Source organism: Lycorma delicatula, chromosome 4 (assembly GCF_047948215.1).
Source record: "Lycorma delicatula isolate Av1 chromosome 4, ASM4794821v1, whole genome shotgun sequence".
In the NCBI taxonomy this organism is placed as follows: domain Eukaryota; kingdom Metazoa; phylum Arthropoda; class Insecta; order Hemiptera; family Fulgoridae; genus Lycorma; species Lycorma delicatula.
Window position 1 is genome coordinate 102,012,912 of NC_134458.1, and position 15,722 is coordinate 102,028,633.

General features: G+C 28.8%; 2 protein-coding genes across 3 annotated transcripts in view; both read right to left on the reverse strand.

Moving 5' to 3' along the window:
- Positions 1 to 9,380, reverse strand: part of LOC142323711 (septin-4-like) — a 55,187-nt gene extending 45,807 nt beyond the window's left edge. The window contains exon 1 of the mRNA XM_075363838.1: positions 9,142 to 9,380. Within this exon, the coding sequence (XP_075219953.1) occupies positions 9,142 to 9,333 (192 nt within the window). The 5' untranslated portion in view covers positions 9,334 to 9,380. The remainder of the gene's footprint in view (positions 1 to 9,141) is intronic.
- Positions 1 to 15,722, reverse strand: part of LOC142323710 (septin-4-like) — a 132,818-nt gene that overhangs the window by 82,538 nt on the left and 34,558 nt on the right. The window lies entirely within an intron of this gene.

A 15,722-nucleotide genomic window follows, 5' to 3' on the forward strand; every position in this document is an offset into this window, starting at 1 on the left:
ATATACTTTCAAAAATCTTTTCCTGACATTTAAATTAATTTTTGATGTAAACAAATTATATTTACAACTGAAGGCTCGTTTCACCTGTGCTATTTGGCATTTTATATTGCTCCTGCTTCGTCCATCTTTAGTAATTCTACTTCCATATCTATTCTCCTCCTGTTTTCACATTCAGTGGTCATACATACATTGGCGCTAAATCGGTGTTGAAAATTGTCTTCCATCATTTCATGAGGATTTACTTTGCACATGTATGCTCATTGCGTAAGTTGTCGATTTGTATTCTACCAGTTGCAGAACTCCAAGCAAAGCGGACCGCCTGCTGGGTGTATATGTTGAACTGGCTGTTTATGATGAGGATAAAACTGGTTTTGTTTAAGTGTCCAAACCATCGAATGCGAAATCCCGATCCGTAAGAAAGACGTCGTGTACTGACGCCTGGACTACACTGAACTTCATCGATAACAGCGTCGTGTTGGACAGATCGTTCGTAGCTGGTACAAATACTAGGTAGTGAACCTGCTTCACAAAGATTGCGAAAAGTCGTGCTAATGTTTTAGGATCTGGAATCCAGCGATTCGGCAAACGTATTTCATATTTTACTGCAGCCGCTGTAGTATTACCACTACACACACCCAAAATGAATATCATATCAGCATATTGCTCTGTTGCAAATAAGTACTGGATTACATCAATGGCTAACTAATCACGTTCAAACCAAAATTCACAGAAACTTTCGCTAACGACAACACAGTTCACAGTACGCGATATACTAAATGTACCTTATAGAATGATTTAAACACTAATAAAGTATTGGGTATTATTGATCACCTGTTGTTATGTTATTACCAACTTTCAAATAATTTTTCAAATAATCGATTGTACTTCTGTCATTAATAAAAAAATTATTATATAAGTAATTAATTGTTATTTATATTTATTTTACAATTGTTGTGTAATTTCCAGTCTTTTTTTTTATTTTTTAACAGCAATTTTTAACAGTAAATTTTTTTTTTACAAGTTTTTCACATCACCTAAAAAGAACTTGGTTTTTGTTTACCTTCAAAGTACTTTTCTGAAAAATATAGTAATGTAATCTTTCTAAATAAAATTAAATTTTTTTTTAACTTTTCTTTGTTTTATTCAACTTATCTTACACAATTTTGTTCAGAATTAAATTCTCTACAAGTTTTGTTTCAAAATTTTTATGCGTTTATTACCCAATTATCAAAGTTATTGAAGGTTAAAAAAAAAACCAGGATTTTAACCCCATATTTCTAAAAAACTACTGCAGACGCGATTCTGGTACACCTATTTTATTCGATTTTTCAGGTCAAATACCATAAGAAATCACTAATTCTGCCCCTTAGTTGACATTCTAAAAATTTCAGTACGACCTCATTTCATCGGGGTAGCTGAAATCCGAGCGAAATCTTTCCCTAGCAGTAACTCGCAAACGAAGCATTTTAGGACATAATGAACGTTTTCCATCATTTTTACGAGTAGACTAGGTTATGAAAGTCCCGGGAGATATGTGTTATATTCTGTATATATATATATATATATATATATATATATATATATACAAAATTATTTGTACCTTCATTTTCCTAAGTAGTCCAGTAGTCTATAAGAAATGGAAAAGATTATAATTTTATAATAACAGTAAAAGAGGCAATAATAAAAGTTTATAGGTTTAAAATAATAGTCACGCTCAATATTCTGACAAATCTTTTTGTAAATTTTCAAAACTGCCACATTAAAATATAAAAATATCATTTGTATATATTTATTGCTTTGAAATACTCTATGGTTTTTTATTTTTATTTTTAGCCCATACCAGGAATTTTCTAAAAGAGGAGAATAAAAAAAATTATTTAGTGTTAAATCCAAAAATTTTAATTCTCAAAAAAATTACTAACAGTTTTCTTGACATACATTTTATTTTTTTACGGATACTGTAACAATATTGAAAATATAATAGTATGTTTTATAGTTAAACGATGAACAATCGTTTAATTACGCGAGTATGTCGCTAATAACCATTTTATACATGTAATAAGTTTCCATAGTAACGTACGTTGTTGCCAAGTTGATTGTGCTATCACGTAGAAGTAAGTATGGGACGTTTCGCCATCAAGTTAACTGATTATTTTACACAATATACTAATTTATGAGTTTATATTTTTTTCTGAGTTTTTTTATCATTTACTTGGTACCAGAAACTTTGTAACAGAAATGATTAATCTCGAGATTTTGTTCGTTATAGTTGATTTAATTGTATTGTAGTTACTAATACCGATTTATTTTATTTAATTAAGCGTGTGTATTCTTTTTTTTCTTTTGAAAAAAAAAATGTTGTAAAAAGGTATAGCTTCACATTTAAAGTGCTTCAGGATAGTGAATAATAGTCGAAGGATGTTCTAACAAAACAAAAATTACTTTAAATCCAAATAATCCAAATTAATCCATTATGGGAGACATGCAAATATATCACGTAAATGAGAGGGGATATAGATTGGACTCTCCATATAGCAATTACAAGGGATTTTCTATACTATCCAAAATTAATTTTAATTAATTTCAAATATGAGTTTCTTTTAAACACCTAAACCCATAAGGTATCTATGTAACGTGCCCGGAAGATTAAAATCTGAGAAATTTGTGTTATTTACATACTTTTGTTACTAAACCAATATTCTTTGAGCCAAGTCTTACAAATACATTACAGGAAGGGAATATATATTACAAAGTGGAATGAGTAGATTACCAGTTGGAAGACCAAACTGACAAATGTTGAATGAACTGGTTTAGAAAGTAATATGCTCTTTCTTTCTATGTTAGTCTGTTTAAAGAAGTGAAATTATCTTGTGTAATATTTAAAATGTTTCAATGTACAAGAATAAACCTGTTCATTGGACACATACATACATACATTTTCCTAACAGTCTACTCGATGATAATGATTGTTTTTACAAATGTTTGTACAAATTGAACAAAAATTGATTTCATTATTTATTTATTAAGTATATACATAAATGTTTTAAATAATAACATATTATATTGAATCAATAACATTGTTTCTTTTATGGATACTAATTTTACCTACAATCTATTTGTATACTTAAATTTTATTACACATAATATTAGATATTTTAAATTTTAATTTTATTTACGTAGAAAAAGATTTAAAGTGAAACCTTTTCCTTAAACAGGGAAAATACATTTTCTGTTGAAGCAAAGTTTGTTTCAATAGTATTTTAGATTTTTTAAATAGTGTATTTTTCTTAAATTGCTTAGTGCGAATGGTTGGACATCTGGAAAATCGACGTTCGGAGATTCGGCGTTCCAATTAAATTGGTAACGTGTAGGAAACGGTAAACTTGTCCGAGATTCGAACCCGGATGAAAGGTTCAAGTCTATACTCAAACAGTATCATTTATTATATTCTTCTACTCCTGATTATATTATTTTACAATAGTTCTTACGAAGAAATATAAATTTTATTCTATTGATTTATTCCCGTCTTACTTTAAATGTCTTACTTTTGAAATTTTATTGTTAATTAAATGCCAATAATATATTTATTTCGCTAAATTGAAGTTAAAATAACAAAATGATTATTGCAATATAATGTAAGGATTACAATAGCAGTTTAGCTTGAATGAGTTGAATATTTGGTTAATTTTAAGTCATTTTAACTCGATACTTATAATAAACTAATTTTCTGTTTTGTTTTATGGAAATTTTATTGTACAGTTTCAAAATTTACTAAGTATTAAAAATTCAGTTTAAAAATTTATAAAAACGAACTTTTCGATCGAAAAACTTTAAAACTTATTGTTCTTAAATCCAAGTAAATGGAATTCGCCAGAGGTAACCTACTTCGTTACACACCGCAATCTTTACCAACAAAACTAATAAAAATATTTTAGATTATACAGATTAAATAACAAACTAAGAGAAAGGAAAATTATACAATTTTTTTTTTTTTTTTAATGGAACCTACATCAAAATTTGCTAAGATGTAAGAAATAATTTCGTCCAAATACTTATTTAATTCCTTAGACACGTTTTAGAATCGGCGTCTGCTTCTACAAAATTAATTTCTAGATATAATATGAATTTCTTCTATATTACTATATACGTATACTTCATTAAAACCAATACCGATATTACATCAGTGGAATTCATATTTATGGGCTTTGACTGCTTTTCTGTTTGCAATGTTAGGTCCATTCAAGTACCACGTAAGTACGATAATGTATTTTGACGCCGATTCAAAAACGTATCTAAGGAATTAATTAAGTATTAATTATTAATTAATAATAATTAACGAAATTATGAAAGACGAAATTATTTCTTACTTTTTAGCGAATTTTGATGTAGGTTCCATTTTTTTAAAATAATTATTTCATAATTTTCTGTTCTGATTAATAACGAAAAGTTATTCGGCGAAGTTAATGTACTCCTTTTTGGTGATGTAATGCAGCTGTCTCCAGTCAAAGTACTAGTTGTGATTTCCAATTGCATTTTCACCGAGTCAAATAGACGATTACATATCATGACAAATTCAACAAGAGACACCTTAACTCTGTCCTCCAGAGGCACTTGTGTAATAAACAATATTACTCTCAGAGAAAGAACTTTATCCAGTATTATTTGTAAAAATATGAACAAAATCGTTTCTAATCTTTTTAATTTTTTAATACTTTTTTTTGTACTGTTTACTACTAATGTATGCATAAAAACCATAAGAAAGATTGGTACATATAGTGAAAAACAAGAAATGAATGTCCTTCGTTGCAAAACAACTTTATACTGCAATTCAGTACAGTATAGGAAAAGGTATGGTTTCACCAACAAACCAAATATACCTCCAATAGATTTAATAGTCATACATTAGTAATTAAAGCGATTATTTAAAATAAATAAATTATCAAGTTTATTAAAAATATTATCTTTTAATTCTCTAACTTCCTTATAGAGTAATTAAAAATCATATCTTAAATAATAAACGCATCATATCGTATGTAGCCTGTTAATAATAATTATGATAATATTAATATTTTCTTAGTAACGGGGTGATAAAATTTATCTTTATTATGCAAACCATATTTTCTTTCTATCATCATCGTTGTTGCTATTTATATTATCGATTTTTTTATCAGTATCTTTTTCTTTATCTCTCTCTGTCACACTTTCTGTAAATAAATTTATATATTTTGATTAATTTTTCTTCAAATTTATCTCAATTTATTTCTGCATATGGGGCAATGATCACATTAATTTTTTTTCAAAATTCCTTAAGGGGATGTAGGATGATATCGCGAAAACACAATTTCGATTTTATTTAGAGGCGTTTTGAAGAAAATTTTATTGAAGCAGATTTGTTATCTACAATGCATATATAAATAATTCAAAAAAATAATCCCCACCTCTTAAAATTAAAATATGTTTTTTTTCTTTTGCTCTATCTCTCATCGGTTTAAAAATTTGTTGAAAGTTTATGATTCAAATATTGAGCTATCAAGAAATGTTTACATTTTTTTTTTTAATTACAGACCTCGGACTTAAAAATGAAAAAAGTTTTCGAAAAATTTATTTTTCTTATTTTAGCTTTATTATTGAAGGGATTAGATTTACAGAAAACTTTAATCATGCAAATTTGATAAGCTTAACTTATGCATGAACATTTATAGAAAAACGTTTTTTATTTTTTTATTTATTCCCCCCCTCTAAACAATATATATATATTCCATAGTGCGATCACTTTATCGCGCACATACTCGTATTCATGGGATGGGCATACTGGATAATGTGTTTTTTAGTAATATGGCGTATTTTCACCTTAGCGGTTACATCAGTAGTCAGAACAGCAGATACTGGTCAACACAAAATCCACACATCTTATATGAATCGCCGCTGTACTCACAGAAGGGGTTTGGTGTGCGATTTCTCAATGACGAATGGTAGCCCGATTTTTTTTTACGAAACCCTTGACAGTCCGGCATACCAAGATATAATTATACAATTTGTAGCTCTTCTCCAGCCTGATGAACGCTATTGTTACCTGCAACAAGGCGGGGAAACCTGCTGTATATCCAAAAACACCAAGGTATTTGGAAGAAATGTTTGGTGATCGCATGATCTTAAAAGGTCTGTGGCCCGTCGTTTACCTGACATCGTTACAAGACTTATTTCTCAGAGGTTTTTTGAAAGACGTGTATACCAAGCAAACCCACGTACTCTACAAGACCTGGATCGAGTCATTATTGTAGAGATAAATTCTATTAGCCCTGATGTCTAACGAACGGTGTCAAAAAATTTGGTTCGGACCTGCCTTCAGGAAAATTTCTAACACTTGTAAGACATTACTAGTTGTGCGTAATTACATTCCATTAATGAAATAAAATATGAGTATCTCTGTATTATAGTCCATAGTGGAATTATAGTGTATAGTATCATGATCTGCACTACAAAATGACCGCTCTGTATTTTTTTTTTGTTTCTGGCTCTATCTTTTAATTTTTATTATTAATAGCCAGAAAAATCATGTAATACTTTTTTTAATATATTTTACTCGCCCTATATTAAACTGCGCCCTCTTATCTTTATTACAACCACGTCATAACAAATAAAAAAGATAAGGGAACTGACCTAAGACAAAACATTCAGCCAAGTTAAAAGAAAAACTCGAATTAAATTCAGCTTCAACAAAGCAATGGTTAACCTCAGTAGGTACTACAGCCCGCAGTTAAAAGTATTACTGCTGAATAAATTTAAAAAACAAAAAAAAATTTGTAATATTTCTTACCTAGCTATCGAAAACAATGCGCATATAGGCATGGAGGAATTGTTGTGTCTATACGTGACGGGAGTCAAGTATTGTGTCTCCATCTTGTACACGCTATTGATATTTTTAGACTAACTGCAATATTCACTGTGATACTATACACAGAATATCTGTTTACTAGGCCGATTATGTCTTATATGTTTACAATCTTGTTTAAAAATAAAAAATGGATTGCTACTATCAGTCAAAATATGATATATCTACTTAATAGAGTAGATTACTTTCCAGTACAAGTTTAATGATACCCTAACCTATGTATGTAAGATGTTCTAAGATGAATTTATCTAAATATTTAAATATCAAGCTTGACGAAATTTTTTTTTTTATTTTAGAATCGAACACGCACAATAAAATAATTGCGTGGCCTATCGCAAATCGGTATTTTGGTTTATATAAGCAACCAACATTTACATATTATAATTTTGAATTTATTACGAATAGCTTTTAATATACTGCATACGCTTATCAGATATCATAACTATAAAAGTTTAGGAATCGTTTCCAAAATAAGCATAGCCATTCTCAATAATAACAAATCCAGTGTCAGGCTCATCATCGAAAATAAGAGGGAAATGGTTACCTGTTAATTTCTTTATTGAGCGAATTATGCTGACAACTCTTTAAATATTTTGTTGTTTTATGAAAAAACAAAAAAGACAGATTTTTTTTCATTAAATTAATCAATTATTAGACATTTAGTGATGAATTTTAAGAAGAAAATTATATATATATATTAAACATTAAACAGACTTCAAGAAAGCTTTAAGCAACTTTATTCAGAGAATTCTCTTTGATAAAAATGTATCTTTTTTACAGAATAAAACTTGGCACAAATGTTTTTCAGGCACTATGTTCGTTTTTACTTTAATATTACGAAGGAAATGGAAAAACTGTGTTGTGTTAGACCTACATAGTAAAGATTCTATCTAGATAAGACAGATTCACCACGAAATGTAAAGAAAGTTTGTTTTATCTTGATTTTGTTTGTTTGTTTGTTTATTTGTTTACTTATCTATTTTTGTAGGTCAATCCAACAATTTTTTTTAAAGTGATTTAAGTGATGAATGCAGTAAAATTACTAAATATAATTTTGTCAGTTTGTAAAACATATTCAGACTAGAATGATTTAATTGATTTTACTTAAAATTATTAAACAAATTACCCAGATATTATAAATTTAAAAAAATAACTCGTTTTTTATGTTTACATAACGGTTTTGATAGAGTAGATAAAACTTTATCTATTCTAATAATAATTTATGGTATAATATAACTTTATAAATAATAGTTGAAGATGTAGGTTACCAAAATAAAAAAAAATCTACCTAAATGCATGAAATATTCGATATTACAGTTGACATCTTCACTCTGTTAACCACAAGAATTGATTAATACAATTAAAATCATTACTCACAGAGAGAGCGACTCTTGATTCGTTTCCACATGAACAACAGTTTTAAAAAGAGTTGGGACAGTAGTGTAAGTTTCCGTTATGAAACAATCCTTTAAATGCAGAAAATAAAACAGTGTAAAAGTACGTAAAACTAGAGAAAGTTTGATTTAAAAAAAATCGTTTAAGTACTTATTTTAAAATACTGAATTATCAAAATAAGCATAAAAATAAATTTTACTCTAATTTAATCCAAATTAATGAAAAATTATGAATTATATTCTGAGAAATATTAAAGTGTAAGTACCGGGCCTGTTTTAAATAATGCATAACTTCTTAACCTAAGATAATTTAATGTATTGATGTGGATATGTTATTGCTAAATGAATTTCCAGTTAATTAATATAAAATTTTTCGAAGACAGTTTAATTACACGATTGCCCAAAAAGAAGTGTAACCAGCTCAAGTGTAGCAGCTCAACGGCTGAACCGATTTAGACGTATGACCCTGCGTTGGAATCCTTACGTTTCCGGGAGTGTGATAGGCTATATATATATATATAGATAAATTAAAAAAATTATATTATATACAAAACTGGTATCCGCAAGCTCTTTAACTATCCTATATTGTTTTCTTTTTGGCAGTCATGTTTTTTTAATTTTTAATATGTATCTCTTGTTTTTATGTATTAATTGTTTTAACATAAATATATATATATATATATATATATATATATATATATATATACCTTACGTACATTTAGTAAGAATACAAATGCATTTTAAATATTAATAACATGCAAATAAACATACATACGTGCATTAAAAGAAAAAAGTATAAATCGTGCAGACACACACGTGATCAGAATAAATAAATAATTCTATAAAAATGCTTACTGGACGTCCAAGTAAAGGTTTTACGTTTAACGCTTCCATAAAATTAAGTCCAGTTGGAGGACATGATAAACAAAACATATTATCTGTAACCAATTTTTGTGGTGTTCGTGGTCGTGGTTTAGGTACTGGTGGTGGTCCCAGTTGAAAACCTCTAGGAGGACTTGGTGAACGTCGAAAATATACAGGAAGCATTATACGAGTTGTATACAATATTGTAGATTTAAATTGTATATAAGTTTTGTAATAAATACACTTATTGCACTATTAATACTGATGAATAGAAGAGGCGTTACAGATTAAACAACATAACTAACAACAATCAGCTCTGCCTTCAATGAAATGAATTGAACTAAAGTTTGTAAAAGAGTGTTGTTGGTGTACGGACGAAGTCAGAATGGAATGAATAGAACAAGAGCAGAGCAGAGGTTAAACGCCTACTATATACTGACATTTTCTTGACATTTTTGTTTCGCATGACACTATAGAACAACTACTTTTTAATATATATCATCATAATGCCCTTTTAAGTTGGCAAACTTTAGATCAATCAGTTTTTTTTTTATTAGCAGAGAGTAAAAGGTCTCATAGCAGTAAAAAAAAAACCCTTTTTGTCATGCACAAAGTAAGATTGGTGTGTGTGTGTGTGTGTGTGTGTGTGTGTGTGTGTGAAAAGAAAGACAGCTAAAAAGTAATGTCGAGAGAAAGTATGGGTAGTCATTTAACATCATGGCCAGCCGTAATTTTGGGGATGATGTGGTTAGGGTAACTCTGTATTTTGTTAATTTCTTCATTAATAATGAGTATCCATTAAAGCAAAATATAAACTAAAAATTTATCACACCTCAATATTTTGGGTTTAGCCAACAATTTTGTATTAACTACATTAAGTTTAATTTAAATTCAAACTACTCCCTCAGTTGAAAACGAGTAACTTATCTGTATAATCGTTGAGTTCCAGCATGTTACAAGACCTGAATTTAATCCGCTGTAAAGGTTCAGTAACATAAAACGGAATTTAAATGATAACTAACTTGGGTTCAATTAACGGACGTAGTCTCATATATAATAATTAGCCTGTGTCTGAGCAAGATTACTATTTAAAAATATATGGGTTTACAGCATGTTGTAAGGGAACATAATTCTAAGAAAAATACAAAATAAAATAAATCACCAATGAATGGTATTTGACTGAACGAGTCGCTTGATACCTCCACAAATAGTCAGAAAATTTTGGGAATAGTCAAGGTTTTTTCTTTCAGAAACACTATCTTTTTATGACTGCGATTTAATTTTTGGAAGTGCAAATAATTTTTTTCTGGTCGATGTGAAACCCATATCAAGTAAAAATACCGCAATCTTTCAAGAGATTATGGGCAGGCAGAATAAATCTTATTATTTTGAAGGGACCATGATGTATCTACCTGATAGAATTATTTGTTTTTTACTATAAATCCTTCATGGTTATATCATAGTTTCTTATAATTCTTAATTCTTATATTTCTTAATTTCTTTTCCATAAATTTGTGTTCTGGGTTTTATGAACGTAGATCGGACCCTTCCAATCCGTACTGGAAATGGCCAGAATCTCTTGAATCAGGACATGATTGGTGTGATTTAATGAGAATGGAGCTCCCTATGGACCAATTCCTGAACTTTTATCTATTATCTGATGATTCCTGGACAATAAAATGGTAGCGACAATCAAGTAATGCCGGACAAATTAATCCTCCAAAAATAAATATGTTAATACAATTTTTTCAACTTTGTTTTAGTCCTCAATTCCTTTTCTTTTGTGCTACTTTTTTCTCGATGAATTCGTTCCATAAATGCTTTGAAGCTTATAAACGGGAATATGACAATGGAAATTATTTTAGTATATGAAATATGCAATGCCTGACCGGGATTCGAACCCGGGAAAGGCCGAAACGCTACCAATTCACCAAGAAGATCGGAAAGTTTCCATAGAGATAATACATTTCTATCTTTGTTTTCAATTACAGTTTTAGTCTCATTAATTCTTTCCTTTATCAAATTAAAGAATTTTTTTGTATAAATAGTAATAATGGCGTAACACAAACTTTAAAAAGAACAAAAAATAGTCACCCAATAACCTAAAGTTGGGGAAATGTCTAAGACAATTCACAAAGTTCTACACGTTATCTTGATTAAAATTTATTTGTTTTCGAATATTCAATTAATAATATATTCTTTTAGAAAAAATATATATAATTCCATTTAATTATCTAAATAAATTAGCGAATTTTTATATGATAATACCACTAAAATGTACCTTATTATTGACCGAAAAATGCCTTTAAATTTTTAAAAATCTTTTTTGGGAAATGTTGTATTAAGAATAAAATTTGTTTAGAAGTTAAAATGTTTTTTGTACATGGTAAATACCTGATAGAAGAAATGGAAAGAAAAACTGTAGGAAAGTAATTTTACTTGGAATCTAAATATTATATTATCACTGTACCATAATGCTAACTTTCAACTTCTATTGTCTGTTGAAAGAAAAAATAAACTAAGAGGGTACCCGACGGCGCCGTATTATGCACACCATCTTATAAATATATATATATATGTACAACATTCACATGCAATTATAACTGAAGTAATGAATCTGACCTGTGACCCACTGAAGTGTCATTGTGCTCATCTACACTTCCTTTCCCCAATTTTTTTTTATTTTCTTCTATTCGAATGAACCACTTCTTTACATTGTTTCATTCATTAGTCACGCGCTTCTCTGTAAGGTCTATTTTTTTATTAAGTCTTAATTTTAGAAAAGTGGGGGAATATTATTTTATTAAGTAATATATTTTAGTTTTATTTTCATTTAAGCTATATTATACAGTTGAAAAATGCTTTTCTCATTTTCTCACATTACACTGCATATCGGTAGGATAATGATTATAGTCTTAATATAAAACGATAAGTCTTGTTCCTGTCTGTGGCTAAACGTTTGTAAATTAAATATCTAACTTTTATAAATTTTTAAAATCAAATTTTGTTGCGAAATGTTTTTGAAATTTTAATGGAGGGCATTCAAAATCTCCTGGCCCGCTCGCTAAGTATGTACTATCTTGCATTGAGGATACGTTTCAACGATTTCAATTGAATGCTTCTGTATCTCATACAACTCTGAAGATCGATAAGATTGTTTTTTTTGTTTTTTTTTTTTTAGTAGCTTTAGGATCTTTATTTTCTGAAAGAAAATAAATTTGTTTTTAATATATATTTTAACAATTAAATTTTATTAGAGTTATTACCATCCGATTAAAAATTACCTGAATGATTCACCCTCTGAGGAATTTTAGGCGGATGGACATTATCATGGGGAAGTCTTCAAAGATATTTTTTGAATAAGGACTGTTTATATCGAACCACAATTTTTTTATCTGTTCTTTTTTACTATTCACCCATTCCTTTAGCTGATGATTCCTATTTATCTACTTAAAATTATAAATATATAAGGTCAGAAGGATTCCTTTTATTTCACATTTAGGACATGGATCCCCTGATACGGATGCGTTCTTGGTATCGTGTAGTAAATGGAAGGCAACCTTGGATCAATCCAGTATTTCTTTTTCTGTTCAGTGGTTAAAATATAAACTAACTGCAGTCGAATTCTACCACTGAGCTATACCCCCGAAATATAAACTAACTGATGAACTGCTTATCAAGTAATTCAGAATTACAATATCTTGTAAAATGTAAACAACAAAATCCATTCAACTAAAAATATCAGTGAGCCTAAAATTAAATTCAAAACTATATTTTAAGAAAAATTATTAAGAATTCCGATCTAATTCAGCTCGCTTATTGAATTATTTTTAATTGTTGGTATGGTGTAGAAGGAATGTACAGGAACCAAACAGCAACAATAACAATTGAAGAACATAAGAAAGAAGCCCTAATAAGAAAGGGAGTCCGACAAGGATGTTCCCTATCTCCGTTACTTTTTAATCTTTACATGGAACTAGCAGTTAATGATGTTAAAGAACAATTTAGATTCGGAGTAACAGTACAAGGTGAAAAGATAAAGATGCTACGATTTGCTGATGATATAGTAATTCTAGCCGAGAGTAAAAAGGATTTAGAAGAAACAATGAACGGCATAGATGAAGTCCTACGCAAGAACTATCTCATGAAAATAAACAAGAAGAAAACAAAAGTAATGAAATGTAGTAGAAATAACAAAGATGGACCGCTGAATGTGAAAATAGGAGGAGAAAAGATTATGGAGGTAGAAGAATTTTGTTATTTGGGAAGTAAAATTACTAAAGATGGACGAAGCAGGAGCGATATAAAATGCCGAATAGCACAAGCTAAACTAGCCTTCAGTAAGAAATATAATTTGTTTACATCAAAAATTAATTTAAATGTCAGGAAAAGATTTTTGAAAGTGTATGTTTGGAGTGTCGCTTTATATGGAAGTGAAACTTGGACAATCGGAGTATCTGAGAAGAAAAGATTAGAAGCTTTTGAAATGTGGTGCTATAGGAGAATGTTAAAAATCAGATGGGTGGATGAAGTGACAAATGAAGAGGTATTGCGGCAAATAGATGAAGAAAGAAGCATTTGGAAAAATATAGTTAAAAGAAGAGACAGACTTATAGGCCACATACTAAGGCATCCTGGAATAGTCGCTTTAATATTAGGACAGGTAGAAGGAAAAAATTGTGTAGGCAGGCCACGTTTGGAGTATGTAAAACAAATTGTTGGGGATGTAGGATGTAGAGGGTATACTGAAATGAAACGACTAGCACTAGATAGGGAATCTTGGAGAGGTGCATCAAACCAGTCAAATGATTGAAGACAAAAAAAAAAAAGGTGTAGAAATATTTATTGAACAGTATTAATTTACCAAGTTAAAAAACAACGAATTTAGGTATCACACTGTTCTATTTTTAAAAAAAAAATACAAGATTAAATTCTCCCACACCTTTTTCATTACATTAAAATACAACGATATTGCTTAAAAACTATAATTTTCTTATGACTTTAATGATGGAATAAAAATAAATACATAAATAAAAAAGCAACAGGTGATAACATAAAAGTGATTATATATACACTTTGTACAAGACAGAAGATAAATTATGTTTGTTTTCACTTGTAAATACCCAGAGAAAATACATTTGCGTGACTAAACGTCGCGTTGTAAAAACTAGTACGACACTGACAAAGTAACAAAGAAAAAAAATTGTCTAGCGTAATCATTAAACGATTAGAATGTCAGTTCTTAACAATAAAATAATTTTAAATAACAATGTGTTGTTTTTATTATTATTATTATTATTATTATTATTTTCCGATCTCTATGGCGGAGTAGTAGTGTCTCGGCCTTTCATACGGAGGTCCCAGGTTCGAATCCCCGTCAAACATGGCATTTTTTACACGCTACAAAATTCATTTATCATCCAGTAACTATACTATGGCGTAAGCCTCTCGTTACTATGTAAATAAATAAATTACTATTATTGCTAAAAATTCTTTTACTTAAAATAACAAAAGATTCCTTCATGTTTTTAGTAAAATAACTTCACTAATGGAATGAAAATTTTATATTTAGGCAGAAATAATTGTTAGAATTAAAAAGTATTCTTAAAAATCTGTAGCTATTTTGTCGTTTTACATAAATTTTATTTATTTAATATAATATTATTTATTTGCTGTATAATTTTTCAAATTTCCATTTAATTTATTTGATTTTTAACTACAGTTCGGGAAAATTTGGTTTGCCTATTTCTACCAAAGATCTTAACTAAAATTTAGATCTCGTGTCTAAAATTAAGTACGTGTGATGAAGTTTAAAATTATTAAAGCTTCGTATTAAGTAATTATTGAACTGCCCGTAATTATAATTATTTTATTTTTACAACTAACGCTGCGACCATTGATGACACATCTAGGAGTGATAACCTTTCATTTAAAACGTTTTTGGTGAAATCGGTCCAGTGGTTGGAGCTAGGAAACTCTGTCAAGGTTTTTACCAATTATTTTAAATAAATAGATAGAAGATAGTATAAAGCTAATCAGTAAATTGTATAAGCTTACTATATATACATTTTTATATCACGTCTTTGAAAAATATGTTTATCGTCTACAATTTTTTTTTACCAAAAAAACAAATGCTTAGAAATGACCACGTTTATCTGAAAATTTAACACTGAATTAGCTTTTTATGATTAATTGTATAATTTTATTTTATACTGAAAAAATATTCAACTAATAAAAAATTATTTACAAGTAATGCTTTAAAAAATTCACTTTACTCAACGAAAGTAGTACAACTGCAATACTATAATTAAAATCATACTCCTCCAGTTTTGTGTTAAATTATTCACTATTACGTAACTGGTTTACCGGAAATATAAAAAAAAAACAATGAAAACATGTAGTGCACCTAGCCATAACATAAAAGCATACATTATTTAAATAAGAATCCTTGACCTTGAAACGATGGATAATTTTATTTTATATTAAATAACTATTAAATTACCCATATAAAATACGTAGATTAATATATATAATCAGTAAAAATACTTTGACAGAGCCTCCCAGCCCCAACC